Genomic DNA, 26908 nt, shown 5'->3' with positions numbered 1-26908 from the left:
AGACAGATGCAGAATGTGAAAGAAAAAGTGATATTTCTGTGTAACGGACCGGCTTAAGTCTGCTGGAGTCCAGTGGATCTCCTGGTGAAGCGGATCTGCTGGGGGCAGGTGACTGGCTGTGGCAGTGCTCCTGACTTCCATAACGATCGCAGGAGAAGTAGCGTTGCTTCCTGTCTGCTGCCGAGTGGTGTTTCCTCTCATGAGAGCGACCCCGATCCCTCTCCCTCTCTCGTGCACGTTCCCTATTCTCATTGCTCTGATCTGGTGGCATATCTGAAAGTGGCAGATTAAAATAGACAGACGTTCTGGCTGAAGTGTACAATATCAAAATGACTTGCTTTGTCCCATGTTTTCTGAAATTGTCTACAAAAATTGTAGAAATTGCATTGATAGTTTCTACAGGTCACCAAACTGGTACAAGTTAGAAAACAAAGGGTCTACTTGACAGATAGCTACAGGGGTAAGAAAATGAAACTGAAACACCTGTCATTTTAGTGTGGGAGGTTTCATGGCTAAATTGGAGGAGCCTTGTGGCCAATCTTCATTAATTGCACATTGCACCAGTAAGACCATGTGACTCCAATGGTTCAAACATTGTGTCCTGAAGGCGGTGCCGTGTATCAGGACGACAATGCACCAATACACACAGCAAGACTGGTGAAAGATTGGTTTGATGAACATGAAAGTGAAGTTGAACATCTCCCATGGCCTGCACAGTCACCAGATCTAAATATTATTGAGCCACTTTGGGGTGTTTTGGAGGAGCGAGTCAGGAAATGTTTTCCTCCACCAGCATCACGTAGAGACCTGGCCACTATCCTGCAAGAAGAATGGCTTAAAATCCCTCTGACCGCTGTGCAGGACTTGTGTATGTCATTCCCAAGATGGACTGACGCTGTATTGGCCGCAAAAGGAGGCCCTACACCGTACTAATAAATTATTGTGGTCTAAAACCAGGTGTTTCAGTTTCATTGTCCAACCCCTGTACATGATATGGTATTCATGAGAATATAGCACCGATGTTTCTGACATAGGTAAAGCTCACTGCCAACAATGTACACTACATGTCCAACAAATGTTTAGTAATTATTTCAAGTTATGAACATTTTATGCTTGTAAATACAAATTGTACAAACTGTGTGTACACAACTGAACATTCTGAAGCGGCTGAATTCACTAATTATAAGGGGTGTCTACAAACATTTGGACATATGGCTATTTCACAAACTCTTCACATTCCTTTAGAAGGTTGACTGAAATCTCCAAACCAAAATTTAAAAACAACCATGTTGGCTCTGCATAATTATACTCCATATGCTGGTGGTATGCAAGGCACTTTTGTCTCTCAACAGTGGGGCTACTCTGTGCTTCTGACCTGGAGAGAGGCCAACGTAAATTAAGAATCTGAGTCCATTCACTGTCCACCAGACCCTATTATCTAAGGGATGAGGGTCAGGAACCTGATCACTTACACAGATCTCTCACATCCTGAGTGTAAGAGACCATTCCGTGTTGTTGTTTTGGCCTTTGGAAGTTCAATGTTCTCTGCCAACACTATGATCAGATTGGATTCTGCTCTTGGACGAATCTAATTATTTATGTCAGTTTGACATAGGCAGACAGAGACATGCTTATAAGAAGTATATCTGAATCTTACGTGAAGAGTGTTATTCAGCAAGATATAACCTCAGGCTCTTAGAAACACTTACACTGCTGTTCAAAATATATGAAATCCACTAAGTTTAAAAAACTAAGATGTAGGTGGCACATCCTTCCTCCTGAGACGTGTGAAGCCAGCCATCACATTTTTGTGATTTGTTGCAGCTAACAGATCATCACTGGACAGCTGAATGTGCTTGGAGGAGAGCATTAACTGATACACAGATCTATTCTCAGCTAACCGATGTCTGTATTGTTTAGCATGTCTGGATTCGTTATTATTGGCTATTATAATAATATTGGGCGGCACGGTGGTGCAGCAGGTAGTGTCGCAGTCACACAGCTCCAGGGGCCTGGAGGTTGTGGGTTCAATTCCCGCTCCGGGTGACTGTCTGTGAGGAGTTGGTGTGTTCTCCCCGTGTCCGCGTGGGTTTCCTCCGGGTGCTTCGGTTTCCTCCCACAGTCCAAAAACACAAGTTGGTAGGTGGATTAAAGTGTCCTTAAAAGTGTCCGTAGGTGTGAGTGTGTGAGTGAGTGTGTGTCTGTGTTGCCCTGTGAAGGACTGGCGCCCCCTCCAGGGTGTATTCCCGCCTTGCGCCCAATGATTCCAGGTAGGCTCTGGACCCCCGCGACCCTGAACTGGATAAGCGCTTACAGATAATGAATGAATGAATAATAATATCGGGAGTGGACAAGTCATCCCACCCACCCAGAGAAAGCGAGGCCACTGACTGCCAATGCTTAGAACACAATGCTACTTAGGAGTGTGGTGGAATTCTGCAGACACCAAAGCACTGTAGAGACTTAACTCTTAATGGAAGATGCATGTTTTTTTTAACTAGATTTGAAGACAGAACAGAGAAAGATGCTGACAGCAGGTCCTGACTTCTGTTAATCTTGGTTAAAAGCAGACACAAGGAATGTTTAAGCTTGAGAGTTAATAGTGAGGGACAGAGGGAGAGGCAGACAGATAGGGAGACGGACTGTCATGAGGCACAGAAAAAGAGAGGAGGAGGTAACCTCATTCAGTCACGGAGGGGCAGTAGAGTATTAACACAGAGAGGCTTTTCGCTAGGTTTGAGCACAAAAATAAAAAATCAAATCTCCACAAAAGCTCATTTTCTTTCAGGGCTTTATAAGTCTTTCCCTCAGTCAGAGTCAGTAAATCCAACACCAGACCTCTCTGGGAAGCAACAGAGACTCTGCCTCTATAACCCGATCACCATAATCCCATATGGAATTTCAATCACTTAGCTATGCAGAAGAAATCAAGCCTTTTTCAAAAAAGACTAAAGATTTATGCTTCCTATGTTCTTTAAACATATCAAACAGGGCTCTTTTATTTAAATGTTGGTCTATGTTTGTTCAGATGTTAATTTAGATGTTAGATTTGGTAAATGGGTAAATCATCTCCGTCTTCTTTTGCTGGCCTCTGCAGTGCCACAATCAAACAGGAGTTTAGTCTTAAACACTCAAAAATAACTTTAATGTCTGGCCTTAAAAAAAAAACTATGGTAGACTGAAATATTTATACCTTTAATTAAATACCTCTATGTTCAAGGCATTACTTGCAATTATCTTAATATTAAGTTTGGCTCTAATCTCATAACGTTTTATCCAATGAAATCATATTTTTGTACTGCTTAATATGGAAAAAATATTTTGCCGCAGAGGTTATGTCTTGGAGGCACACACAATCCACACACATTTCCTTTCTGAGGGGACCACTTCAAGACACAGCATTCCATTCAGGTCTGCACAAGTTACTGTTGAGAAATTTAAGATGAATTACTGTAAAGAGACAGAGCTGCTGAAATTTAAGTGGTGGCTGGTTTTATCAGTTTGTCCCTGTGCTTTATTCTCAGTTGCCATTCTTGACTCAGCGGCTGTTAAGGCCATCGTCAAACGTCTGTGATGAATCGGCTGTCTGTAGCATAACGTTGTCCTACAGTAGTTACAGCACTGTGGCATGCTCATGTAGATTTATATTAATAGCAGTATGTTTGAGTGACAGGGATAGACAGTGTGTCAGGGCTGACTTCAATCCTGATTATTAGGGTTCAGATTAGTTTTAATCATTCATTCATTCATTGTCTGTAACCGCTTATGCAGTTCAGGGTAACGGTGAGTACAGAGCCAATGCAGAGTCACAGGGCGCAAGGTGGGAACACACTCTGGAGAGTGTGCCAGTCCTTCACAGGGCGATACACACTCACACATTCACTCTCAGACAAACCTATGCACACCTAAGTAGTCAATCCACCTATCAACGTGTGTTTTTGGACATTGGAAGGAAACCCACACCGATACGGGGGGAACACACCAAACCCCTCACAGACAGTCACCAGGAGCAGGGCTTGAACCCAAAACTTCCAGGTCCCTGGAGCTGTGTGACTGCAACACTACCTGCTGTGCCACCAATTATGCGTTGTGCGAATTAGCTTAGAATTGCTGTTGTTACTTCATTGAAGTGGATTTTAGTGGAGGCAAATCTGTAATGTTCTAAAGAATGTAAAGCACTTTGAATGTCTACAAACCTGTCATTCATTCGTACCAGAATCTCATAATTAATCACCGAGAGGCAGAGGTGTGTGAGGGTACTTACCAGCAGACCCTGGCTGTTCCTCACTGATAGCTCGTTCTAGTGACTTGTGTTTCTTGTCTCTGCGACGGTGGCAGCGATGGTGATGATGATGATGATGATGGCCTCTGTCCCGTTCTCGGTCCTGAGCCGGGGTGGCTGGGCTGAGAGCATGGGCTGCTGGGGGCTGCTCCAGTGCCAATTCCCTCAGACTGACTTCCTGCCCACCTCTTTGAGGAGTTAAAGAAGAGGCAGAGCGTCGCATGGGGCTCACATCCGCAATGGGCTTGATGACGGAGAAGCAGAGAGAGAGAGAGAGAGAGATGATAAAATGAAGAGGAGGAATCATTTCAAAACAGGAAGGCACCACATAGAACAGCCATCAAAGTGAAAGACCACCACGGAGACCTGTTACAACGAGCTGGACACCAAACAAACCAGCTGGACAACACGCACACTTTCACTCGTTGAGTGATCAGCAGGTCACACCTATGACTAACACACACATCCTGAAGGACAGGAAAGGAACACCGTCACGGTCCGATGCAAACACTCGCTTGTTTGAATGCTGTCATCGAGATGCTGCTCAACATTCAGAGATGGAGTTCCAGGAATAGTTGCTAGAAGAACTATCCAAAGCCAAGCAGCGGCCGCAGCACAAAGAAGAATCACAGAGGCCTTCAGACATCTTTTTTAGGGTTCTCTATACACTGAGATATTTTTATATGGAAAACAAACGAATTGATATGTAGTCATGCATTCTTTTTTATATCAAAATGTTAGGTCTGTTTTTTTAAAACAACATAAAGAAGGGTGTCAGCTGCAGGATTCTTTCAAGTACTGGCCAGTGCTTGGTAAAAACAAGATTTTAAATGTCTGCTCATTAGAGCAGTCTGAGACAAACTGACTCACTAGTGCCACACTGTGGCACATACTCTTTTTACAACACTTCTAAAGCTGTGCATCCATTCTGACCACATCTTCTTGTCCAGGTTACGGGTCGTACTGAAGGCCACTTAGTGGGGATTAATTCATCTGAGAGTGCATACTTTTCTAACGTAAACTCTAAAACAAAGGTGTCAAAAAAGAGGTTATTAGAGTGAATCTTCCAACTAGAGGGTTCTGTCGAGAATATTGTGAGCACTCCAGTAAGGCCCTCAGTAACACTGTACAAAGCCACCCAAACCGGGGAGAGTCTGAGTGAAAGATGCAGTAAGAGAAGAGTGCACTAATACCACCACCTGAACAGAATCCACAATTACATTACAGGAACACTACACTCACACACACAAACATACACACCCACTATTAATGATTCATAACAATCCACCCCCCAAAAAAGAGCTCTAAAATCTATGATTACAGACTGTGGCAGTGATGCATTACTGCCTTCTTAATGAAATGATGTTGGAACAATAAAAACAAGTACTTAATTTTTTATATAATCTATTTATACCCCAGTATCAGTTTAAACACAAGCAGCAAAAGCATGGACTATAATGGAAATGACAAACACACATAGGCCAGCACAGAAATGAGTGAGTGAGTGAGTGAATGAGTGAGAGAGGGATAAAGAAGTAAAGATAGAGAGGAATAAAGAAAGTTTTGGAGAATTAGAATGTGCGTGTGTGTGAGAGTGAGAGAGCGAGAGAGAGAGAGCGTGAGAGAGAGAGAGAGAGAGAGAGAGAGAGGGGTCTAAACAGTTGTACATACTGCTAGGTACATCCCGGTGGTTTGACGCAAGTGGCTCCGCTGTGGGACAGGAAGAGGACACACAGGTGAGGAAAGCAGGGAAGACACCCAAACACACAGCTGACAAGGAAACACACATATAGCATCAGAGCGAAAAGAAGGGGAGCGATAAAATCGATGGGAGAGGAGAGGAATGGAATAAAGGATACAGACATGAGAGTGAGTATTGAAGCAAAGCAGAGAGGAAATTAGGATTCAGTGATCAGATTAAGAAAAAAGACATAGATTGTGCATAATGCAAGTAGTACACTGTAAAAAGATTTAAGAAAAACAATGTACCGAAAATGAAACAAAAAAGAAGACGCTGTGCTGTAAACTAATCTGCATATTATACATCATCAATAAGAATCACCAGCTTCTTGTTTCTACACTCACTCTCCATTGTGGTTCTACAATTACAGGCTGTAGTCCGTGTAATGCTCTGCAGATTTTGTTTGCAGCCTTTAACGCTGTCAGGACCAGCACAGAGCAGGTATTATTTGTCTGGTGTATAATTTTCAACAGTGCAGTGACACTGACGACATATAAACAGGCCTGTGCTTGGTCAGTGTGAGCTTGTAAACTGTTGCTGGTGTTTTTGGTTTTGTGCAGCCACTACACGCTTTGTTGTGCTACTACACAAAGGATCATCTGCCTTACTATACCGCCATACCGTTAAAATATTATCTAGACAGAAATTTCCTGACAAGACCAGGAATAGAAAAGAAATGAAAACAAATTAGATTAAGAGAAAAAGGGTAAGGGAACAGAAGTGTGCAAATGACATTGGAGAGTGACATGGAAAGGCAGAATAGTAAGAAACAAAGACAAGTAAAGACAAACAGACAAGACAATAGACAACAGCATACATATGCAAAATGATCAGACGGACACATCAGACAACAGAGAAGAGAGGTTTGATGGTTTTCCAACTCAAACACAGCTGATAAAGCTAATAAATGAACCAGGCCTGTAAAAACACGGATATCACCAAACTGTGCTGGGCATCTGGCCTACGTTCCCCAACACTATAAAATTGATAGTAAAATTATACAATAGCCATTAAAACATAAAAGAACATAAAAAAAGCAGAACACTATAGAAATAAGCACTTAACCTAATAAACAAAATTAATAAAAACATGTACTAAAAAACATAATATACTTTTATTGTGGAAAAATACATCTATATTATTACAACGCATTAAAAAAATCATTAGTTACCATTTTAATACAAAACATTAAATAAAATAAACAAAATAATGTATCACATGTTAAGCTTTGAGCAAAATGAGTCTATGGATCTTAACATAACAAAAAATAACTAGAAATGCACTAGTTCCTGAGGCAGTCTAATGGAAACGAACAATTCTCTCTCTCTCTCTCCCACGCACACACACACACACACACACACACACACACACACACACATCAAGTCCAAGAACTAAACTTTTAAGAGTGTTAGGTGTTAGTATATCTTCTCTATCCTGATATACAGTTTCTTTCATACATCCAACCACCCATTAAACCAATTTATCCACACACCCATCAGTCCGAACCACTCAACTGTCCACCATACTGACAAATAAATCCTTTTAATACTTGCGCTTTTCCTCCTGGTATTATTGTGCATGTCGTAGAGTCAACATTTCTGATGAAGATTATGCAGAGAACGTATAACCACTCTGGAATAACATCAGCAAACTGCTTCTTTTTAGCAAGTCTACCTGTGTATTAAATCTGCCAGACACATGGCAGGTTGAGGGATGAATGAACATGAGGCTTACCTGGAAGCCAGCGCTAAGCCTGGGCATTGAGGCTGCCCTCCCATGGCCCTCCAGTGTGGAGAAGCCCCCTACATCAGAATCATTCTCCATATCCGTCATCTCTACTAATTCCTGCAAGATCCACATAGCACATACAAACATATACAAACACATAGACACACATGTATCACAACACATACAGTACAGAGATAGTCACATGAACAATGGTTTGACGAAGACAAATGTGTGATAAGATTTTGTAAGAATGGCAGGGTTTACATCTCTCACCTCAGAAAATGAAGGAATGTTTTTGCCAACAACTCTGTAGTTTTGAGAGAGACTGAAAACAATGTGTTTATATGTTGTAGTGAAATAAGTAAGCTATATAAAGGTGTGCTACAGTGGGTCATAGTGCTCAGTGGGATACAGAAGGCTACAGTGCTCTATGGTCTTTTATTGTTACAGGATGATCACTGGATGGCATTGGGCTATGGTGAATCTACAGAGGACTGTAATGACCTGTGGTGGGCTGTAACAGGCATTGCTACAGTAGACTTCAGCAAGGTAAAGGAGTCCCGTGTGTAATGTGGTGGGCAACAAAAAGCTTCCACAGGAGACTATATTAGTGTCAAATTGGCCACAGTGTGATGAAGAAACCTACCAGCCTCTGTGGTCATGGCCAGAAGACGACTGAATTGCTGGTAGGCCTCAAAAGCTGGATATACATGCCTGAGCTATCTGACAGAGGAATGCAGTACCTGAGGTTTTGTTGTGTTTGGCATATCTTCTGAATGACCTCTCTGGACAGAATTTCTGGTCCTCTGCTGAACTGCTTCCTGAGGTATACCTTCTGAGGGAAACCTTTTCATTGTAGTGATGTGGCTTTGCCTGTGTTCAGACAATCAAAAAGGTTGTGCTCTTTAGTCAGGTTGTTTCCACAGCTCATCTCAGCCCAAGACTACACTGAGCTTAAAAACGGACTGAGGGGTATATCCAGCTGCCCACTGGGACAAGTCATGGGACCTTTTCACATTATTAATAAAGTATGCGTGACCACGTTTGATATTTTCTAATATTATTCATTCCCTGCATAAGTTTTGAGTCACTCACACTGCCTCCCCGTTAGTCAGGAGAGTGGCTGTGGGCTGGGGCTCTGAGTGTGGAGTTGCATCAGGTAGAGAACGATGTGGTGGTTTGGCACTCTTCATTGATGACTCTTGATCATGCAAGTGGGTGAGTGGCAGCATGGGCTTGAAAAGTGCCCCCAATTTACTCTGCAGTGTAGGGAGGAATTTACAGCCATTACTCAATACCTCAACACTACTTCTAGTTCAGAAAACAAAAGAAGAGATATTTATGATAAATTTGAGCCTTCAGAAGTTACAGGTGAAAATATTTCACATTTAGAAATCTGTAGCTGTGTTGAAAGTACTGATGCAAGCATCAATAATCACAATAATAATAAACTAAAACACACCCAGAGCTTTGAATAAGGATCATACATTTAAGTACAACACTTTATATATGTACAGACAGTGTAATGCATAAACTGGCTGGTCAAAAGCATAAATGGTTTATGAAATGGGTTTCATACCTGTGGTCCTCCAGAAGGCTGTTGCTGCTGGAGCCTCTTGGCTACGTTCTGCTTGTAGTAGTCAAAAATCATCAGGGCAGCATAAACCTTTCCAACTGTCAACTCATTGTCTAACACATACAGCAAGAAAGAGAGTGAGAAGTAAACAATTCATAATGCATTAACTGATCGTACTCAACTTATTTAAAAGAGTAATGATACTAGAAAGCAATGATATATATATATATATATATATATATATATATTCAAATAAACTAATTATGATCATAGCAGAACTTGTACTGAGCATAACCCAGATTCAGATTGCTGACTGCTGACCCTCTGAACATTAGAAAAACAGAGACAGGTAAATAAGCACCAAATAAAAAGGTAGAATAAATGACCACTGGAGGGCAGCAAATACATAAGAAATTCCTAAAATCATTGAAGCCGCAAATGGCCTCGATGGCATCTTAATGTTGTCTTCATTTTGAAAACCATTCAAATAACCTTTGTTCTCTGATTTGAACCGTGACATATTACATCAAGAGATGCTCCAGGTCACATGTTCCTGCTTTAATTTAAGCCACCATCAATATGTCAAAAGACATACACCTCCCATAATGCAATGTGACAGAGCTTACGTTTATGAGGTGTGACCAGCAGGTCCACAGTCTTGGGCTGTAGACTAGGCCACACTTTATTAATCTCTCTCCTCAAGTCAATATCACACAGCCGCTGGGCCAAGACACCTGCCAATAAGAGCAACATAAAGGTAACATCAAAGCATTTTTCACATTACTACGTTATCCTTAGTGCTTTCGTTGCTAAAATGTGAAATGTGTTCAGGGACATTAGGAAATAGGTCTGAGTACACGTGTCTTCTCAATGATGCAGGTTTTGTATAATGTCTGTTTATGCTACCTGTGTGACAGACAACAATTCATTCATTATCTGTAACCGCTTATCCAGTTCAGGGGCGCGGTGGGTCCGGAGCCTACCCGGAATCACTGGGTGCAAGGCAGGAACACACCCTGGAGGGGGCCCAATTCCTTCACAGGGTGTCACACTGACACACAGGGACACTTTTGAGTCAGCAATCCACCTACCAATGTGTGTTTTTGGACTGTGGGATGAAACCGGAGCACCTAGAGGAAACCCACACGGACACGGGGAGAACACACCACACGGAACTTGAACCCACAACCCCAGGGCCCTGGAGCTGTGTGACTGCGACACTACCTGCTGCGCCACTGTGCCGCCCAGAATCAGATCAGCTAATAAATATTTTCATAATGAACCATAAGGAATATATGACTGGAAAGTGAGTTCTCAGAGCAGCTGGTATAAGTATGGTGCATCATGGCCTGTAGTGGGTGATGTAGTGCTGGGAGCTGAGTGGCCCTGAAGTGGGCACGCACCTGATGCCAGTTTGATATCCAGGGCGGTGCGTATGAGAGCCATCAGTGTGGATGTGAAGTGAACAGTGTTGTCATCCGCGATGGGCATGTTCATCCTCACCAAGCGCTGTAAAGAAAGGCATACATGAGGAGCAAACATCAGAAAAACGTGACTGAGCTACACAGCAGAGAACATAAGACACACTGACTTCCTGGAGAGTCTGCTGGATGTGCTGAGGTGAGAGAGCTCAGATGCCTTCAAAGCATGCAAGATTTTTACAGAAATATTTTTTTATACAAATAATATGTGGATTTCAGGACTTCTTCCAGCACACCAGAAGAGTCTCAGGGATGTTTTAGAGAGAGAACATTTATATCTCATGCAGATGCTGAATAAGGAGAATGGAGAGAAGGAGATGTGGGGTGTACAATGGGCAGTGCATCTGTTGCAATGTGGGTGCAACACTTCACAAACCCTGGCTTCAGCATTTTTTTCAGTTCACTGCTACAGCTTTCTGCTAGCGCTGAACATTTCCTCACAGTCATAAGTATAGCTCCTATCTCTGAAATGGAAACTTATGATAAGAAGGAAAACCTTCCCCATGTCATATAAATCAGATTGAATTTGATGACGGTAAAACTGCACTGTTAATCAATTCAGAAATGTAGTTTTTCTTACAAAAAATAGTTCATTTACAAATGACAAATGACAAACAAATTTCTGTCAACAGTTTCATGTATAAAATAAGATTTGAATAGTTAAGAGTTTGGAGTTGATGTAATATTTCTAAACTATTTCTACTGCTTTGAACTGTTTAAGTACCTACAAACATTAAAGAAAAACTGATAAATAACTTATCACACTTTGACTCGACAATTTTTCCAGTGCAGCTTGTCTCATCATTGCCTAACAGCTGATGTGTGGTGAGAGTACAGGCATAGACTGGATGCCATAACATCACACAGATAAATGCTACACATTAGAGGATAAAGTGACTCCCTCATGTAAAGCCCTTTGAGTCTGAAAAAGTTCTATATAAATATCAACTGTCCACAATTGATCCATTTGTCATTAAATGTTCACAAACGGCACCTGGCATTATCATATGGTGTGGAAAAAGGAGTGTTTTCTTATGGCAGCAAGGTATACGTCTGGCAAATATAACATAAAACAAGAGCTACCAGCAAGAAAATAGCAGGTTTATGAGTCTAAAGCACCTGATCTCCCTCTATCCAAACACAGCTGCACACACTGGCCTCAGATGACTGCCCATGGAAATTACACATAGAGAAAAACCTGGTTAGTCATGAATCATATGTGATTGAGTGGTAATGATGGCTATAATGACTGTGTTTCTTGCACTTTCTCAAAGCTTGGGGAGAGTGAGAGGGAAAGGAGCTTCCCTCAGGGATGATGGAGCATTGCCTCCTGTAGTAACCATGGAGACAGAGTCAGAAGAAAAGGGGGAAAGGGACACGATGCATGCAGGCCTACCTACTGCCCAGATCACAGGGCCATGGAAGACCAACCCCCTCCCTCCACACAAGATAAATGATGGTCTGAAGCATTTAATGACTTTAACATTTCTCAGAAAGCTATTCAATAAAATGGCCTGATGTCTGAGAAAAAGATTTAAAATAATTAAATTTTAGTTTAGTGTTTCACTGTATATAGGCCTAATAAGTACCTCTTTAAGAATCGCTAAAGTCAGTATCAATTAACAGAAAACAGTCTGTAGCCCTTAACACATTAACATTAAAATACAGAAATGTACAACATTAGTAAGTTACAAAAAGGAGAGAGAAAAAGAGACCGGGATCAACCATGGTGTATGGCCTTAATGGTTTAACCGTGGTAAAAGCACAGCACTGCCTTCAGTAAGTTGGGCCAATCTGAGAAGACACATTTCCACAAGAACAAACAAGAAAAAAAAAAAGTAAGTGCAAAGAGGGGGTTGGGTATGACTCGCTCCACTGAACACACATATACAGCATGCTTTTCTTTTCTCTGCTCGAAATCAATTCACTGCTCTCTAAAGACAAAGAGGGAGGGGTCCTGGAGCACACCAGAGGACGTCACATGCACACACGCGCAGACACATTCAAACACACGCGCATGGCTTGGCCTTAGAGAGTTGCCTGGCAGACAGCCGTTCGTATCCCTGCACTCTTAGACACTATCCATTCAGACAGCTGGAAGAGGGTGAGGAAACTCAGTGACCAAAGGCCATTCTCAAAGGGGCAGAGCAGCTAAAGCTGGACCAGCACTGAAACTGGCACTTCTCTATTAAACAGTCTGCAAAAGGAACCGGTGAACTGAGCATACTCTTTTTTTCCTCATTCCTCATTGCTTGACATGAAGCTTATGGTTTCTTTTTTCTTTCTTGAATCACAGATTAACTGATTACAGAATTGATCACTAGTTGCAGCCCCCGTACCAACAAACACTGAGGCAGAAAAGCACAAGATGAATTGACAGTGAAAAAAAAGTAGAAAAAAAAACCCACCAAAACCTAGCACAGCTACAGCACAAGGAGACTGACTATGATGCTATCTGGCGAGAGGGAACAAGTGGTGGAAAGACATGGAAAGAGAGGGTGGGAGAGTCTACCTTGTAGGCAATTCGTGACGGACATTTCTTTCCCAAACCTAGTGGAGGGGACATGTGACGGAGCATTTCATACATTTGGAGGTAGGATATGCGCCCGCTTCAAAAGGAGGTGGCACCCAGGTGCAGAGGTCAAAAGGTCACATGATGAGGGAAGGAGCAGAAAACCAGTGGAGAATTAAAATAAAAATAAAAAAAGCATGGTCAGAAAGAAATAAAACAGTTGAAAATAACCAGTCATCATTAGAGTGATTACTATTCAGATTTACTGAGGGCAGCCAAGGATGCCATCCTGCCCAATGTGGGACGTAGATGGATCCGCTATGCACAAGAAGAAACACAAGCCTGAAACAGCCAGGCTTGAATGATGAACGGGGTTACAGCCTTGTCCTTGTCATTTTGCAAGGCATGCATGGATAAACTCGACTAACCAATCAAACCCACAGAAACAAAGCTCACATTGCACTGGGAACTGCCCGGTTTGTGCTCCCAAATACTGACAGCAAACATGGTGGAAATGTGCACCGAAGGGATACAGGATTAGTTTGAGACAGAAGATTTACAGTGCATTGTGGCTTTGTTTCTTGCAGTTTCCATGGTTACCCGTATTTCAATTAGTAAGGGGAGAGGGCTGGGTGTAATCCAGTTGGTCAGAATGATAACCAGGCAAACTATGGCCATTAATTAGTACTACAACACTTCACTTATCATGAGAAGTGTGTAGGTTTCAAACCTTGTATGCCACCCTTTTAGGGCAGTTCTTTCCTAAGCCAAGTGGGGGTGATATAACACGCAACAAATTGTACATATCCATATAGCGTATTCTTCCGCTGTAAAAAAAAGACATGAATTAGCCCACTATATATTCAAATCAACATTTCTATGACACATTTCACCAATATAGTATAATGGTATAACTGGATAATCACTCATTTTTGAGTAGATGTACGTAAATAATTGCTGTTTAAATTTAATGGAAAAGACATGGATTTGCATTCCTAGAGAATTTTTAAGTAGTATTGAATTATTCTTACGTATTATGAATCCTAAAGAGAAAAGTATCCTGTTATATGTGAAAAATAATGTATTGGTTTATTGGTCATACTCTATTGGCAAAATGCTGCTTCTTTAGTTAGACAGTTGTCTGCAAGTTTAAATACCCCTGGTCAATTACAGTAAATATTGTTACTTTTCTAAGCCTAAATGCATAGAAAACAATATTTATGTTAAACAAATATTACATTATAAGCATATTCCCTTTATATGATGTAAACCTAGTGCAATGCTATGTGTGTTTGAGCTCAGCTGTAATAAGCTGAGCAGACAACAGAGGCTTTAAACCAGTCAGCTTCAGAAAGAGTCTCACAGTTGTCAAGCAGAACATCAGATTTACATGCAGCAACACAGACACAGCCTTAGAGTCTTTAATGTAGTGCCATGGTCACTCAGGGCCATATGTCAGTGTCTGACCTTTATTCAGTTTCACTGTAACTCTTTGTCTAAAGCTGTTTGCTTTCGTTATAAAGGGACCAGCTGTCAGGAGTGTGTGTGTGAGATACCTACCAGGCAGCAGGGTCATATTCAGCCCAAACACGAATGAACTCGTCCAGGTGGTGAGGACCAAGGATGGAGGCATCTCGGGTCAGGTACTCAAAGTTGTCCATGATAACAGCCACAAACAAATTCAGCATCTGTAGTGATCAGAAAGTTGAAAGAATTCAAACTAATCACTATCAGACTATATATATATATATATATATATATATATATATATATAGTAAAACAACAGATTTGACATTGACTCTTACAAGCATTTTCCCTGTGAATCCAGTCTTTGTATGAAGTTAGAGTGTAACAGACTGCTGGATTGATATTTCTGTCTGTAGTGTCTGGTGTTAATAAAAAGGATAAATGTGTTTGTGTGTGCATCTGTGTCAGTGTGATTGCACGCACCAAGAATGAGCAGAGAAAGATGAAGGAGACAAAATAGAAGTAGGCAAAATCACTGCCACACTCTTTCCCAATGGAGCCTGAATGCTTGTCACAAGGCTTTTCACTCAAACACGCAAGCATGATCTCATGCCACGCTTCACCTGTAGCACTCCTGATATTCACACACAAAATACAAACAAACATCGCAATATATGAGATTTTATTTTTGTACCCTGACAGCAAAAATATCCTCAAAACATTTTAGAAATGTGCAAAGTGGCCTTTCTCCCTCATTCACATTTCCTAAGATACTCAAATTCAGAAACCCAGCATGTAAGTCAGCCAATGGAAAAATCTACATTTAAAGTGCCTTTGGAAAGAGAATCAACATGTGTTTCATCATTTTCAGTATGAGCAAGTGTTTTACTGTATTTACATTTTTTTCTCTGTTTCACTAATGGTGTAAATGCAAACTGTCCTATATACAATTATACATTTTTTGCAATGCTAATTCATGTAGAATCCTGGTGACAGAAAACTGGTGACAACTGATTTTTCTTTTCTTTTTCTTTTTTTACCTGAACAGCAGCATGAGCGCCTGAAAGAAGGTGCGGAAGTTGTTATGGTGGTTGATGGAAGTTTCTTCGTTTAACTCTATGTTTCCAAATACCTGATAAAAAGACAGTACTATCAGGAACTATCACAGTAAATACAGGATCCAGACACTTCACATTTGGCAGGGCCATCCTCATTGTTATACAGCACTGAGACTACAGTGAAACAGCTGGCGTGTCAATAATTCATGACGCCTGTGGGCCAGGCCAACACTGCATTCGCTCGCAAATTTAACTCTCTGAGACACAGAGGATAGTGATATATCTGTCTAATATTTTCTTACGCAAAAAGTATTGAAACATTATGAGGTCCCAGTTTTCATTTCTTAATGACAATATTTCATTCAATGTTTTACGGTAAGTAACACTTCAAAACTCCTTATATATATATATATATATATATATATATATACATTTACATTTTGAAAGTCTCCGGTTAGTGTCTGTACAGGGTTTGGTGTGTTGTCCCCATGTTTATGTGGGTTTCCTCCAGGTTCTCTGGATTCCTCTCACAGGCCAAAAACATATGCTGGCAAGTGAATTGGCTGTGTTAAAGTATCCATAGGTGTGAGTGTGTGATGCCCTACGATGGACTGACACCCTGTCTAGGGTGTGTTCCTGCTTTGTGCCCAGTGATTCTGTGAAGGCTCAGGACCCACAACAACCCTGAACTGGAACGTTTACAGACAATGAATGAATAAATAAACTTCCAGAATTAAAAATGTCAAAGATCAGTCAATTATGGTTAACCGGAATTGAGTAAATATTTGTCCATATAGTCACATACTAGCATAGGAAGTGTTCATCATAAGGGCCAAGTTTTACACATTAAACACTGGCTCAAGTGTGAGTTTTAAGCAGTTTCAGTCCCAATTCTTAGCATATGGTGATCATACAGCTCACTGATTATGCTGCTCCTTTCGTTCAGTAACGTAATGAGCATTGATTTACAGTGCTGTTCCTAATCTACTAAATGACAGGTGCTCTTATTTCAAACACAAGTGCACTACTAATTGATCAACCAAACCTAAAGTTTGGATACATCCAGTAGTATAAAGAAATAGCTTTCCTGCCACATTAGCCAAAGCACTAAGATTTCAGTTCCACAAATCCTGCACTCCACTATTCACGGCATCTCTACATGAAATCCCAACACCAGATATTGCTACCTTGCTTCACCTCATAAACTAAGACAAATTTCACACATCAAAACTGGCAAAAAATAGTGTGAAGGGTTGGAAGTAGGGATTTGGTCTCAGCAAAGGGCTGATTATACAGCTCAGTGATAAAACTGCTTCTCTGTCCAAAAGATGTAATTAGCATTGATTTACAACGCCATCTTAATTGACCGAACAGCAGCCTTCCAGACATACAAGCTTGAAAAGGATTATGTTTACATCTTGAACAAGAATAAACTTTCTTTGCCAAGAATACAGAAATGAGTGTATATCACAGTTCTGTTAATCAAATAAACATATATTTCATTCATAAAAGTTAGGAAACTAATAATAAAACTACTATAAAGAAGGTTTGTCAAAGGATATCTGCAGTCATGTGAACATTTTATTTTTTTAATATGTCCCAAATATTACTGTCACATGATGATCCCATTAAACTTGACAATAAAATCTCTTATAACAATTAGAATCTTATCTTACCCAAAGCCTTCCTATTATGGTATTATGATATATAATGAATGTCCCAATTCTAAATTCTGTTACTAATTGAACAGAGGGAAACTAATCTAACCTTTATCAGATGCTTCATCCACTTCAGCCTGAGAAGTGATTCTTATTCTAGCTGAAACTAGTGTGCTGGCATAGTCCACTACTCACCTGCATGCCAATGATGGCGTAGATAAAGAAGAGCATGGCAATCAGCAGACACACATAGGGTAGTGCCTAGAAGACAAAATATAAACAAAGTAATAAAAAAAGCTTCAACCTCCAGGCAATGTGGGCGAAATGAACCTCAGGCACATACACATTATACAATGACCTCTTTAAAATGTATAAAGTGGAGTTACACCCTAACTGCACACAGAAAACTTTAAAAAATTATTAATAAAATAATTCAGTCTTTATGATGTATACTGTAGACATCAGTTCACTAAATATTATTCACTAATATAAATATGAGATCAGAATTTTGAAAGAATGAATGTTTTCACTCATCTCTACTCACCTCTGGCACACAGTAGTTTTTTTTAAAACTAGACTATAAGTCTGTTTACACCTTTTGTACATTTATTTTATATAAGACTTGTATGTGCATATAAAAGGAGTACTCAATGTTATTGACCAGAGGTAAAGCAATATTATATGAACACAGTACAAATATTTTCATACATGTTTTATTTTACCAAATACTGTTAATTAAATTAACAAATAGAGATAATAAACTAAAAACTACAGCAAATAATTATTCAGGTGTACATTTTGTTTTATTTCATGAGGCACTCAAATTATACCACATCTTAAATATAGTTCTGCATTATTGTTCTGTTTATATTTCAATCTAATTCTTGCAAATGATGCATATATTTTATAGAGGCCAAAGGTCCTGACCTTGAAGGACTGGACAAATGTCCAGAGCAGGATGCGGATGGTGTATCCTTGCCTCAGGAGTTTAATGAGTCGAGCAGCTCGAAAGAGTCTCAGGAAACTCAGATTGATCAGCTTGTCCTGCTAAGACACACACGGCCTCCATTAACAAATCTGGCTCTGAGCTTGAATCCAACCGAACCCCAGCCAGTGTGTGAGAATCTATTAAGGCTTATTATGCATTATAGCAAAAGTTTCCAAAATTGAAATCAGCAGATTTCAATTTCAGCTTTTAAGGTGACCTTTCTGCTGACCTTTTTCATGCAATTTAGTGCTACTGTTCATTACAATAATGATGCTGTTTAACTTGAACCATGCACCCATTAATTAATAATAGTACTTAAGTTTAATATATAGAACTGTAACAAAAAATAAATCAAAACACATTCAAAATGAGTTCATTCCCACAACCGTGCAGTAAGGATCAAGAATCTGAATCAATATGTAAATCAATACTGTAACTGTCAGAAACGGGCACTGTGTCTTGAAAACCTGCTTAATGGACAAAAATATGACTGTCCACATTAAACATGTAGAACAGAGAGAGAAGGTTGTCTGGACAGATGGACAGAAGCAGAGCAGGACAAATAAAGCCACTTACTGTCTGTAGAGTCCGTTTGGGAGAGAAGGGGACAGGTGCCAACAGAGATTTAGCATGGAAACAGAGTGACAGTGAAATCATTAGCAGGGGCGAGAGTCTACTCTGACAATACTGAGACTCAACTGTCAGCACTCATTGGGAAAATTACACACTTTGTGCAGAGCTCCAGCAGCTTCTCCCAAATTTGCTTCATAAACAATGGGTAAAATAAGGACTGCGATCAGAACTAATGATAGGATTTAGCAGTATAGGCTGGATGAGGATGACTGACCTGCAGAAATAATCTATCCAAGTGCCACCCACAAATATGGCAGTTGTTGCTAGGTTTGACAAGCCTTACATAATTTTACTAAAAATTCAACTTACTGAGAAGGTATAGTAACATTTTAAAAAATTCTGCAATTAAACATGACAGTTTTTTGATCATTAAAAGTTGTCAGGGCTGTAAATGACATTTAATTTGACACAAGGCTATAGTTAACTCAATTATGCAGTTACATTGGGAAAAAGTAGAGCTAATCTATTTTAAACAATGGTCTGCCATACATATGAAAAACACAGATTATGCATAAATACCATTTAAAGTGAAGTGTGCTGGGGTAACATTTTACAAGAAAAAAAGTGTTTTTTTTATTATTATTTTTTTTTACAAAGTAAGATTTAAATATTCTATAAATAGGCTTATATACATTTTATTAATTATATTAATAAACAGCTATTGTATATTTGGCACATGTGACAGTTGTTTGCAGTGTAAAAGCAGTAAAATAAATAAATAAATAAATAAGTAAATGGGTGACTTTTTTCAAAAAATTTCCAGTAATACCATTATAGTCTGAGAAAAATTAAGTTGCAATAAATTATTTCTGAGCAACAATCCAAAGCTGGATATTAATAATGTATTTGAAATGTAAGTATTCTGATCATGCTAATATTTCGTAAGTCTTGTCTAATCTACGAAGGTAGTCACTACAAAAAATGCATGGTAAAACTTCCTATGAATTCTGTATGCATTATGCGGTATAAATGCATTTCGGCACACATAATACCTGATAGTGACTGCTATAAGTCAGTATAATTATTTATAAGTAGATCATAAGCCATGAAAGTGTGAATTTATCCAGCCTGGTGTTATAATGTTTACAGACACATAATGTAGCAGCATGGCCTTACACATTCATAGCTTTGGGGGTTGTTTTGGGGTTTTGTGTCACTTTTCTGTGTGATGTAGGTGGGGGGTTGTGGTTTTGTTTGTTTGGCGGAGTTTGTGTACACATGGTCTGTTACGATTCACGTGGGCAGAGCATCACACACCACCTAGGAGACTTAGAGTAGATAAGGCTTTTCATACACAAAGAGAAGGGCACTGAGACAAGGCCATTCTGCCAGTAAGTTTCATTCATTGCCCTAATAAGGAAATAGGGAACAAGGAAACAAGGTAGTATTGGGGCTTGGTGTATGATGATTAGACAGTGCCTCATCCACCACCACACAAGTCTCCCAGATGGTGGATACTGCTCTGCCCTTGTCAATCGTCACACACCAGGCACACCACCTGCCAGGAGCTCCCCTGTGAGACCCCAGCCCTGCCCAGATTCCAGCGCTGCTACAGTATGTCCAATGCTCTTATGAAAGGATATTATACTGGGGCGGCACGGTGGCTTGGTGATTAGCACGTTCGCCTCCCAGCGCTGGAATCTTGGGTTCAAGTCCCATCTGGGTGGAGTTTCCATGTTCTCCCCGTGTCTGCGTGGGTTTCCTCCGGGGGCTCCGGTTTCCTCCCACAGTCCAAAAACATGGAGGGTAGGTGAATTGGCTTCTGTCTAATAACTGTCCTGGTGTGTTAGTGAATGAGTGTGTGCCCAGATATGGATTGGCGCTCTGTCCTGGGTTAAACCCTAGTGCCCGATGCAGTCCTCCAGGTGGACGGTCGTTTCTGGTTGAGAGTACGCTGTGCGCGTTTGGCTGCCGCTTCTCGCCAGTGTGTGTGAATTGAGCGTTCTGAGCAGTGTAGATTGTAAAGCGTCCTTGGGTGTCTAGAAAGGCGCTATATAAGTGTAACGATAATAATAATAATAATAATAATACTGCATTAAAACACCTAGGTTTAAAATTTCACAAACTCATACCTTAAATTGTTATGTATGTACCTATATCCTTTATGAGGAATTATACAAACACAAAGCAGTCATGAGGTATTATGAATGCCATATAATGTATTATAAATGCACAATTCTTAGGAAGTGTTATCACTAAACTGAAATTTTTATATGAAATTTTCTAGGTATGCGCTTTGAAAGTAATAGTGTTAGATATTTTAAGCGAACCTCTTTATCTGTGAATGTTTACTTTTGACATCCTCTTGCACCTGAATTATTCCCTCAACCACAGAATGAGAGTGAGATAGAAAATTGTGGACACACAACTACACAGATAGAGACAACACTGAAAGGCTGTACATGAAGACACTTCTGAGGATTCTCTACACCATTTATAACATGCATAATGCCACCTATACAGAACCTGATATTATCAGACAGCTTCCATTCTTTTCTTTTGGACCATCTAAATTGCGTACCTTAAGCTCAGTGACCAGAATGTCAGTAATGCTCCCCAATACAGTCACAAAGTCAAAAATGTTCCAGGCCTCCTTCAGGTAGTTCTGCATGAGGACAGAAAAGGGGTAGATGGATAAAAAGATGTATTTCTTTGCTGCATAAATGAGTGTGTAACTTAATTCATTTGCATTTAATTCATTTATATATTTATTTGGGCCACATTTTAAATGAGTTTGGCTTTTACATTGTGTAAAACCTTTATATGGTTCGTCGTGACTTCTTACGTATTGTGTCTTATTTGACGTCCATGTTAACATGTTAATTTTTTAAGATGTCTTAAGATGCTTTGGCTTTTATTCCTGCAAAATTGCCTAATCACAGCACCTCTTTCACACACTGAGAACTAAGCAGCTGGTCATTTGAGCGCTGTGAGCACCTACTCCAACTCACTGCGTGTCTCTGCACTCAAAAGAGAGCTGAATCTTTACAGTAGAAAGCTGTTACTGACACATCATACTTGCTGAATGGCTCTTCTTGCACAAAGTAGATGAGTTTGACCAAGAGATCAATTGGCGTTCAGCAGCCTAGACATATGGAACCATGGCTGACAAGAGAAGAGGCAGCATTTTCCTATTATGCCCTAAAATCTGAAATAAACTTCCAGAATATCTAAGAGCACTAAATCATTTAGGCTTTTTAATATTAGACACTACCTAATTTGAAATCTGACTACAACAGTAGCAAAGTTGTGTTTTGCCTAATAAACCTGCTAATACATCACTAGGCTCTGTAAAAAAAAAAATATGATAAGCAGTAGTTTGCAAATATGGAAAAAATATTAATTTGCATTAAAAAATGTACATGTTTTTACTTTTCCACATTAATCACATGCATTAACGCATTACCATTGACAGCGCTGCTCAAAACCTTGGTCAAAACACATACACATTCACCCAAATGAACACACAAACTCTGCCACATTGCAATGCAGTAGAATGGATCTTGCATGACAAGCCAATCTGTCAGGAGTCTCGGTGTCGTTTCTTGAACGCTGCAGTGATTTGTGGAGCCGTAGCTGCCCAGGGCTTGGAACAACAGCAGCGAGGTGGCACCATCTGCCAACAGCTTTAAACAGGTGGAGGTAAGAGCCTCATACAAGAGGAGGGCCATTTAATAAATGAGGCTCCAAATGAAAATGGAGCCTGAAAAAGACCTTCTGCTGCAGGCAGGGGCACCTGCCACTGAGAGCACAGATTTATGTGCTACTAAGAGCACCCTCTCTTCTCCATCAAATATCACAGTTCCCAATCTTGCATCAAAAACCTCTTTTTCCTACGCAGCCTTCATTTTCTCACATCTAATCCAGCACTAATTCCTCTACTACTTAATTACAGCCAGTTTCAATGTCAGAGGTTTTATTAACATGCCACAAACAGGTTTAGGGATCAGTGGGATGCAGGAAGGTCTGTCTTTCTATCAGTGATGTGTTGACTGATATTGAACACACTACTGGTAATGTATTACTTGTAAAATGTCCTACATCAATAACAAGTTTAACAATTTGAATTTGAAGCTGAAACCTCTATATTATCACAGAACTGCTCACCTACCAAACAGTTTTAAAATGTGCTTAACAAGACACAATAAAGTTTGCAATGTTCCTCACCAGCAAGCCAAAAGCAATGATCTTCAGGATGCATTCCAGAGTGAAGAGGGCTGTGAAGATGATGTTCAGCCACTTCAGCATTTCCTCATAGGGTTTGGGGGCACCATAGAACTGCAAATAATAATATTATTTTTAAACTATTAGGAAAGAATACAAATGTTTACCAGTTTAGTTTACTACATCATTTGCACACAGCAGCTGTCCTTCACATTATGTGAAAATCTTTATGAGGAATTGGACCAATATAAATGCTCCAAAATGTTTGTATACAAACTTCCACTGAAAGTTAAGAAGGTTTTTCCTTCTCCTGTATCCTGTAAAACTATTTTGGGAGATACATGTCATTGGACAGAGACAATATGTGCTTATCTGTATGTTGGATTTTCTTCTATGATCGCATGGCTGAGCCACATTCTAAACCCAAATACCCCACTTCATACAAATATATAATCACACATATTAATTAGATATTGTACTCCTGTGCCAAATGATGTTATTAAGACTAAAAAGTTACTGGGTAACCACAGCACACTGTTAATAAACTAAATCTCTAAGCAGAAAAAATTTCTTATTAATGATAGGTTAAATTATTTAAACATCTGTCTGTTTTAATCACTATTTGTATGAGAGCAATTAGCCACTAGGAGCACTGTGTCACATTATTCCTATTCATGTGTGTTACTAAATATCTTTCTATAGACTCTGTCCATTCCAGCCAGTGCCCTCATGTAGAAATAAAGAATATATTTGTTCATATATACTTTAAATACATTAAGGACCTTTATAAGCAAACAACGCTTGCAAATGAAATGCAGTAAAAGTATTGTTTAAAATCCCTAAAAAGAAAAAAGAAAGAAAGAGCTTTTTGAATTATCACAACAATGCAGAACTATTTCATCCACTGCTTTCTACACTTTCTTAATAGACGTAGGAATGGAGGAAGACTGATATGGTGCAGGGATGGCTCCAATTCATTATAAAAAGTATTGTTATAGTGAATGATGAAGCTTGGCGCCAGGGAGAAAGGGACATAAGCTCTAGGAGTAAGCACAGGGTCAGTGAGCTTAGATAAGCTGTGATAAGAGATATTGTCCAGAACTGAAAATAAGCAAGTCTGATTAGGTTTGAAAAGGCAAAGGTACATTTCCCACCAGCCAATGTTATCTATATAACTATACAACATCCAACCTTGAACCTGAATGTACCTAAAAATCTGTGTAATTAATTTTCTAATTAGACAGAATGGGCTTTTTGGCAACTTTACAACATTACAAAACAGTGCACTTTGTGCAGAGCATGAATAAGTGCTTTGTTTCTTTATTACTGCAAGTGCAGGGTGTCACCTTCATCATTAGCACAACGGTGTTGACTGCAATCATAGTCAGAATGGAGTATTCAAAGGGAGTCGACACCACAAACTTCCACATCTTGTACTGGTAGGACTGCTTGTCCTGAGGCATGTAGCGGGTCAGGGGCTTAGCATTGATGGCAAAATCAATACATGCTCGCTACAGAAGAGAGAGAAAAAAAACAGAATTAATTTTCTCATCACAAAGTCATAAAGACCCTTGCGTAAGCATGCTCGTTAAACAGCCGCTTCAGGACTTCACTGGGACTCGGCATCATCCTCTACTCCGGCTCTTGATCTAACAGTATTTAATTATCAGAGAGGCTCTGTGTCCCCAGAGCTCTCAGAATCAAAGTGTGAGAGACAGAACACAAACATCAAACTAGCGTCTGCACCCGCCAGAGAGGTCTCTTAGAGCATGTTTAAACAGCTAAACAGAGAAGCTAATGGCCTCTCTGAGAACAAGCCAGCACTTCATCCCTCTGTACAGCTCTGCTGAAGATGTGTAGTGATGCTATCAAGCTGAGCAGAGGAAGCCAAACAGAGGGAAGGAAAAAAGACAGCTTTACATAGTATTAACAAACTATAAGGATATAGGAATGATCGGTCTTCTGAGGTTTATGTCTGCACTATAGTACATGTGTGTGTTTGTGAGTCAATAAGGTCAACGAGTGGGTGTGTGTTTTTATGAATCAGTGGTCAGAGAGAAGTAATGTAACTGGACAGGTGGGTTGGCCTGAACTTCTAAGAGATTTTTTTTTTAAAAAGAGCTCAGGATTGAGGATTTCTTCCAGCACTACTAGCACACAGCAGGTAGACATTACCCTCACACACACACACACACACACACACTTTCACCTAACCATTTTGGAGATGGGACACACAGGGATGATATATTGCTTCCAGTATATTTTATATATATCACAACTCTTTAGTATTTGACTGCATACCTCATTCTTCTCTAAACTGCACTCAGACATGGCTTTGTCCCCCTGCTCCTGGAAAGTGATGATGATTAAGGCAACAAAGATGTTGACGAAGAAAAAAGGAAAGACCACAAAATAGACCACATAAAAGATAGATGTTTCCATTCGATATCCTGGGCTTGGTCCCTGGTCCTCATAGGTGGCATCCACTGAGTGTTTCAGCACCCTGTGCATGCACACACACACACACACACACACACACACAGAGAGAGAGAGAGAGAGAGAGAGAGAAACAAAGAGAGACAAAAAGAGAGAGAGAAACAAAAGACAAAGAGAGAGAGAGTGAGAGGGAGACAGAGAGAGAGAGACAAAGAGAAAGAGAGAGAGAGAGAAAGAGACAAAGAGAGAAAGAGAGATGATCAGTTATCACAACTAATAAAAATTCACACCTCTTCCTGAACAGTAACTGAAATATGTGAATATCTCATGGAAATTACTGAATGATTTTGGACAAATTTACATTTTTTAAAAATAGATTTTAAGAGTAATAACAATACTAAGCCTAACGTTCAAAGGGAAACCTGAGAATCACTTATTGTAATGGAGGCCAAGGGGCAGACACTGCTGAATCTTTTTCCCACTACCTGCTACTCTTAATGTGCAAGTCTACTTCTCTCACTAGAGAAAAATCATACTGTGTTTCTTTATGTGCCCAATAGAGATTAACACTAGGAATTATTTTCTAAAAATGGTTAAAAATAGTGTAAGTGGAAATGGTTTGAGGCTTTTGTAGCTGTTCTGCTCTCTCAGATATTAGTGTGGTCAGTCTATCACTCTTTAGCTGGGCATGTGTCACACTCTCAGAATGTTCAGTGTGTATACATGTACAATCCTCCAAAACACTTATGTGCCACACTCACACACACATGTAAATATATGAAACCAGACACATTTACTCATGCTCACATTTTCCCATAAAACCACATACAAGCCCCTTGGGTCTTTGGAGGTCACTCAGCAGAAAAATAGATCTGTTATGATACTAATGCTAGTTAACGGAAAGCCCTCAGCTGAATAAGTTGTGGAACTCACAGTGGCCAGCCTTCGCCTGTGGACACTGTGAAGAGGGTGAGAAAAGCCCATAGCACATTGTCATAGTGAAAATCGTACTTCTTCCATTCCCTCGGCTGGGCAGACACCTCATCCCCATCGTAATCCAGAAACTGACCCCTGATATGGTCAAAAATGACATAGAGACACAAGAAAACATGGAATAAAACCGGAATGATTACCGAGGGCATTTGCAAAAGGGAATTTGTGGCCAAAAAGAGATGAGAGCTAAC

At 40.0% G+C, this 26908-nt stretch overlaps 1 protein-coding gene across 1 annotated transcript in view; it reads right to left on the bottom strand.

Moving 5' to 3' along the window:
* Positions 1–26908, bottom strand: part of cacna1bb (calcium channel, voltage-dependent, N type, alpha 1B subunit, b) — a 159622-nt gene that overhangs the window by 3520 nt on the left and 129194 nt on the right. The window contains exons 30-48 of the mRNA XM_066645904.1: positions 26658–26795; positions 25590–25791; positions 24635–24799; positions 23292–23402; positions 21646–21729; positions 18431–18547; positions 17699–17764; positions 15828–15919; positions 15271–15421; positions 14881–15008; positions 13321–13417; positions 10731–10836; positions 9954–10061; positions 9331–9440; positions 8847–9010; positions 8495–8624; positions 7758–7868; positions 4265–4526; positions 50–273 (exon numbers count right to left, since the gene is read on the bottom strand). Coding sequence (XP_066502001.1) covers positions 50–273; positions 4265–4526; positions 7758–7868; positions 8495–8624; positions 8847–9010; positions 9331–9440; positions 9954–10061; positions 10731–10836; positions 13321–13417; positions 14881–15008; positions 15271–15421; positions 15828–15919; positions 17699–17764; positions 18431–18547; positions 21646–21729; positions 23292–23402; positions 24635–24799; positions 25590–25791; positions 26658–26795 — 2566 coding nt within the window. The remainder of the gene's footprint in view (positions 1–49; positions 274–4264; positions 4527–7757; positions 7869–8494; positions 8625–8846; positions 9011–9330; positions 9441–9953; positions 10062–10730; positions 10837–13320; positions 13418–14880; positions 15009–15270; positions 15422–15827; positions 15920–17698; positions 17765–18430; positions 18548–21645; positions 21730–23291; positions 23403–24634; positions 24800–25589; positions 25792–26657; positions 26796–26908) is intronic.

This window comes from Hoplias malabaricus, chromosome 15 (assembly GCF_029633855.1).
Source record: "Hoplias malabaricus isolate fHopMal1 chromosome 15, fHopMal1.hap1, whole genome shotgun sequence".
Lineage (NCBI taxonomy): Eukaryota > Metazoa > Chordata > Actinopteri > Characiformes > Erythrinidae > Hoplias > Hoplias malabaricus.
Note: the sequence above shows the minus strand (reverse complement) of the source record. Positions and strands in the feature narration are given on the sequence as shown.